Raw genomic sequence first — 6,416 nt, forward strand, 5'->3', positions numbered from 1 at the left:
GGCCAGCAGTGTGGGGAGACCTGGGGACTCCTGGGCCCAGAGTCAGCAGTGTAGCCACAGAGGACTAGAGTGGAGAGTGAAGCTACCAGCTGATAGGAAGAGAGAGCATACGCACAAGAACACCCTGCAGATGGTACTCATGTGACCTGGCCCCGATGAATGGATGATCAGAACTCAACCAGGAGAAGAAAGAAGAGGAGAAAAAAAAAAAGAGTGATCTGATAGAATTTAATGACCTTGACCTACACCTATGGATGCAGTAACCCAAAAGAGGGAACAAATCCTTACAGCAAGAAACATTCCCACCCCCTCCACACACAGAGTAGACAGAGATGGGCAACTTGGACATTGGATACCCAAATTGGGGCGGGGGGTACTACAAAGGCAAGAAGCAACTGGCTTACAAGCTTTCAAGAAGGAACCTAGAGCTAGGGGGCATGGAGGAAGGCAGAATATCCAGTGAGTGCTATCCAATCTGTCTAGGCAGAGCTGATGAAATGAAATGCAGAAGGGTCATTTGTGATACAATAGTGAATGATTGTTATCGGGACTGATTGTGAAGGTTGGAAATGTAAAGGTAGACGTTTTGTAGCAAGGAAGGGAGTGATTAAAGGACCATCAATGGAGAAGAGCCGAGAGCGGGACCCTACCCAGAGAAGCAGCGAGGCCCAAGATAGAGGCAGAGACGATGACATAGAGTGATGAAGAGGCTGGGGACTTTGGATCCAGAGAGGGAAAGGGACTGTGTGCTGAAGAATGGGGGAGGGGGGAGTGTAGGGGGCGGGTTTATAGGGTATATACCCTTTGGTCGGTTGATGATGCATGGAGGGAATTGGAACCATGGCAATGAAACGATATATGGTGGAATGAATGTAAAACTGAAGTTCTCTCATGTAAAATATCATATAATTCACAATAAAACATGAAAAAAAAGATGGGAAAGAACAAGCACATAACCTAAGCAGGAATACTGCCTTTCTCCATTCTCCCCCAGCTCCGTCAAGGAAAGAGCAAAATGCTGAAGAAGATGAGGAAATGTCCCAGAAAATAGAGGAAAGGTTTAGATAAATATAATTCCTTAGAATATTCAATAAATTGTAACATGAATTTTAAAAGTGAGCTCATAAAAGATGTTAAGACACCAGGAAGAAATGAAATTTCTTGAGATTTTAAAAAAATAGGCTAAACAAAACCAAACATAGTCATAAAAGACAGTCTTGGAAAAACATACATTAAAAAGTATGATGACACAAAAAAGTTTCCTAAAAGATAGCATATGCACTATTGATATTCATGAAGAAGAAACCAAACTGGAGTAAAAAAATTTTCAAAGCAGTAATGGGAAAGAAAAGCTATACTGAAACAGAAGCTACAAATCTGTAATGCAAACTGTATACCCGAAAAAATATTATATCAATTGATAAACAACAAGATGTCCACTGAAATAACTTCATATGAAGACACACATTTCAGGCACCCAGGGGAAAAAAAGCAAATTGTGTAAAAAAGGGGGAAATTCAGCTGGTTTCAATTTTACAGCAATATTCAATGTCAGAACAGAGTAGACTAGAAATTCTAAGGGAAAAACTGCAACTATTTTATAGCCAGTTTATTTTCCATCAGGTATATGTTGGTAAGTGCCATAGCATTGGTTTTGACCCATAGCAACCCTGTATAGTATTTCCAAGAAGCAGCTGGTTAATTTAAACTGCCAACCTTTCTGTCCAAACCGACCTTACTTACAGGTGAGTGCTTCTCCTACAGCACCACACCAGGATTTCTTTCATACCTTGTTGTTAAGTGCCGTTGAGTCGGTTCCAACTCTTAGCAGCCCTGTATAGAATTTCCATGGCTTTAAATCTTTTTGGGAGCCGAAAGCCTAATCTTTCTCCCACAAACCAGCTGGTGGGTTTGAACTGTGGATCTTGTGGTTCACAGTCCAGTGCTTATCGTATAGAGGCAATTATTATTTGACACAACTCCCATCAATGCCCTAGTTCTCAGTTTAAAAAACGTTGTCTACATTCAGAAGCCTTGGTGGCACAATAGTTAAGCACTTGACTGTAAGGTTAGCAACTGGAAACCACTAGTGGCTCTACGGAGAAAACAATGGCAATCTGTTTCTGTAAAAACTTACAGCCTAGAAAACCCTGTAGGCCAGTTCTACTCTGTCATAGAGGATTGCTATGAATTGGAATTGACACAAGAACACATAAGTGCACATTCACTACCTCCTCACTTCCCATTCACCCCTCTGTTTCTGAAGGGTATTTTTCAAACTGCCTTTGAAAAATAACTTCAGTGGCTTGCCAATTACTTTCCTTTTCAGTTGTATTTAGCTTTTCAGACATTGGACTTGGAATGTCTTGAAACTTCCTACCCTTGGTTTACATGGTGTTGCTCTCTTTTGGCAATTCTTTTACCTCCTTTTATTTTTCTTTGCAAGCTGATTTTTGTTCCTTATGAGTTCATATTTAGTTCTCTATTCCTTCACCCTGTATACTTACTTGGTGTTATTAACTCTACTCTTATCTCTAGACCCTATCTCTAGCCCCAACCTCACTCCTGAGTTTCAGACTTGCATTGTACAATATGTGTAGCTATTAAGCACCATTAATGTGTTAGTCTGAACTGAGATTTACTGTAAGTGCAAAGTACTAGATTTTAAAGACACCGTATAGAAAAATATCTCAATTTTTATGTTGCTTACATGTTGAAATGGTATTTTTCATATATCGACTTATATCAACTATATAGTTAAAAATTAGCTTTATCTGTTTCTTTGTACTACTTTTAATGTGGCTATTGTAAGTTTCTAAATTGTATATGTGGTAGTGGTGTGCCGTTGAGTCTGTTCTGACTCATAGAGATCCTGTGTAGGGTTTCCAAGACTAAATCTTTACAGGGGAAGAAAGCCTCATCTTTCTCCCACAGAACAGCTGGTAGTTTCAAACTGCTGACCTTGAGGTTAGCAGCCCAACTCATAGCCATTATGCTACCAGAGCTCCTAAATTATATAGGTAACTCACATTATATTTCTGTTGGACTATGCTACTTTAGAGCCATCTACCTTTCAATCAACAAAACGCTTATATTGAAAGTCCTACAAAGACCTCAGATTTTATGTCACAGACTATTTACCCCTTCTCCAAACCTCCTGTCTTCATGTCCACTCTCCTCAACACAATTAAATGGACATCAAACTTGTTTTTTATACTCCATATAACAAAAAATGGTGCTACCATCTGTTGGATATGCCATAAATCTGCTTCTAGATGTGTCCCTTCCCTATTGATGTACTGTTTCATTTTTCAACTATCCCTTAGTGATCATCTTCCTCCCAGCCACATCAAACATCTTGGGCAGATCTCCCCAAAGAATCATTTTCTTACTTCTGAGACTTCATACTATCCTCTGTCTCTCTTTCCTTGGTGTCTTGTTTTTTACTTAAAATTCCCTCCTTATTTACCTAATTTTTCAATTTCAAGTATGGAATCTACTAGGAAATATATCCTAACCACTGTTTTTTTTTTGTTGTTTTTTTTTTTAAGCTAAACCAACTAAGTATTTTATTTTCTCCCATGCATCTGTTGTAAACATGTCTTAAAGGACTTTATGTTTATTTTTGACTAATTATCTATTTCCCTAGTCAGACTATAAGTTAAAGATAGGAAAAGTGTTTTCACCTGTGTTTCTCTAATGTGTAGCAGATGGCCTGTTGTTGTTGTTAAGTACCGTGGAGTCGGTTCCGACTCATAGTGACCCTGCATAGAGTTTCCGAAGCTGTAGATCTTTACGAGAGCAGAACACCTCATCTTTCTCCTTGCCTAATACATTGTAAATGTTGAAAAACTATTTTGAATCACAAATGAAAAGCAATATGGATTTCTCTTTCTCTCTTTTGTAATAGCCTTATTCTGATCATGGAGTTCAAGCAACGTATCACCAGGTTTTTGCTCCAAGTGCCATTGCTATGCCTGCACCTGTTATGCAGCCTGAACCAATTAAAGTAAGAAGCTTGCCTTGGTTTATTTTTGTCATATCTTCTGTCATATTTAAGCTTCAAAATTTTTCTTTTGAAAAATAGCAATTCTGGGTATTTATCTATTTGTGACCAGAAGTAAAAAATGGGTGTATTCTTTCATATAAAGGAAATAGAATTCTAAATTAACTTTGTTGTTGTTGTTATTAAGTGCTGTCAAGTCAGTTCTGACTCATAACAACCCTATACAGGGTTTCTGAGGCGTTAAATATGCAGGAGAAGGAAGCCTGATCTTCCACAGAGCAGCTGGCGAGCTCGAATCACGGTCTCTGTGGTTCACAGTACAGTGCTTATCATATAGACCCATCGAGCTCCTTAAATTAACTGTTGTTGTTGTTAAGTGCTGTTGAGTCAGTTCCAACCTATAGCAACCCTGTATAGGGCTTCTGAGGAGTGGCTGGTGAGCCTGAACCACCAACCTTGAGATTCAAGCCAACATCGCAGTCCAGCGCATGAGCCCACAGCACCACACCAGTATTTCTTATTAATTAGTGGTAAAGAAGTTATAAATTTTATACAGACAAATTTTTATTATCTTTGTTAATGACATATAACATTTATGGTGAGACAAAAATAATTAATGATCTGCTTTTCCAGTTTGAGGATCTTGCTCATGACTTCTAATTAAATGCAGGCCAAAGAGTGTAATGTAGTTAGGTTCATATATATATTCAATATCTATTTTACAGTCTACTCAGTAGGAGCCCTGGTGGTGGTATAAGATTAAAACTGGACTGCTAACCACAGACTTGGTGACTCAAACCTACCAGTGGCTCCACAATAGAAAGATGAGACTTTCTGTTCCTGTAAAGATTTACAGTTTCTGAAACACTATATAAGGTCACTATTGAGTCCTAGTGTGGCGCTGAAAAACAAGCACTCAACCACAAGGTCAGTTTGAGTTGCAAGGTCAATGGTTCTAATTCACCGCCTGCTCATCAGAAGCCCTGTAAAGAGCCACTATGGGTTGGAACCAACTCGATGGTGCTTAAAAACAACAACAACATAATTCGGCACTGTAGAATAAGCACTGGACCACAAGGTCAGTGTGAGCCACAAGGTTAGTGGTTCAAACTCACCAGCCACTCCTTGGAAATCCTATATACTATGGAGTCACTATGAGTCAGAACCAACTTGACAGCACCTAACAACAACAACTATTTGGTGAAATTCTGCTTATTTCCTATGACAGTTTCTTAGTAAAATTCTTGCATCATCATAAATGAAATGAGCGGTATCTCCAGTAGAGAACCATGGCTCAACTGACTGCTATGGTGGTCATATGAATGTTGCTTATAGGGAGGATATTGGGTGAGGAAGTAGACATACTCTTTAAAATAATATGGTGGTGGGAGTGGTTATGTGCTGTGGCATCAGCTCTGACTCGTAGCGACCCTGTACAGGGTTTCCAAGGCTATAAATATATATAATAATATAATGAAGATTAATTGTTTTATTCTCTGATTTTTTTGGCTTCTGGTCCATTCTGCATGTTGAACTCAATACAAAACAGTCTACTTTAAGGATCTTCCCCAGTGTCTCACATACCCTCACCCCATGCCATCACCATTCTGCTGCAAACATGAAATAAAATCCTAATTTTGACCTAAACCCATTGCTGTCACATAAATTACAACTCATAGCGACCCTATAGTGTAGAATAGAGCTGCCTCGTCGGATTTCCAAGACAGTAATATTAAACAGCAGACTGCAACATCTTTCTCCCATGGAGTGACTGGTGGATTCAAACCACTTTGAATCTGATAATCAGTTTACTATACCAGGAATGATAAATTGAAAAGGAATGGTGTGGCATTCATCTTCAAAAGGCATATTTCAAGATCCATGGTAGTTTAGTGGTTATGAGTCAGGCTGATAAACTCAAGGTCAGTAGTTCAAAGCTACCAGCAGTTCTGCAGTAGAAAGATCAGGCTTTCTGCTCCCATAAAGATTTACAGCCTTGGAAACCCTATACAGGGTCACTATGTGTCGAAACAAACTCCACAGCACACAACCACCACCACCACACAACCACCACCACCACCATCATTAAAAACAACAACTTTTTATTGTGAATTGAGTAAAGGATTAAGACACAATCACAAATTTTACATTCAACAAATATTATACTTCGTTTCATCTCAATGATTATAATGCCCTCCATGCAACAACAGTTATTTGGCTTTCTTACTGTAGTTCCTGTTATCAATCCACCTACCTTCCCAAAGGTATCAGGTATCAGGATTGAAGGAAGACTCATTAACAACCTGCGATATGCAGGTGATACAACCTTGCTTGCTGAAAGTGAAGAAGACTTAAAATATTTACTGATGAAGATCAAAGAGCACAGCCTTCAGTATTGATTGCATCTCAA

General features: G+C 39.0%; 1 protein-coding gene across 1 annotated transcript in view; it reads left to right on the forward strand.

Annotated features, from left to right (window-relative positions):
• The window catches only part of BOLL (boule-like RNA-binding protein), a 116,704-nt gene that overhangs the window by 71,199 nt on the left and 39,089 nt on the right, over positions 1-6,416 (forward strand). Inside the window, exon 7 of the mRNA XM_006862004.1 lies at positions 3,911-4,009. Within this exon, the coding sequence (XP_006862066.1) occupies positions 3,911-4,009 (99 nt within the window). The remainder of the gene's footprint in view (positions 1-3,910; positions 4,010-6,416) is intronic.

Source organism: Chrysochloris asiatica, unplaced genomic scaffold (assembly GCF_000296735.1).
Source record: "Chrysochloris asiatica unplaced genomic scaffold, ChrAsi1.0 scaffold00045, whole genome shotgun sequence".
Taxonomy (NCBI): domain Eukaryota; kingdom Metazoa; phylum Chordata; class Mammalia; order Afrosoricida; family Chrysochloridae; genus Chrysochloris; species Chrysochloris asiatica.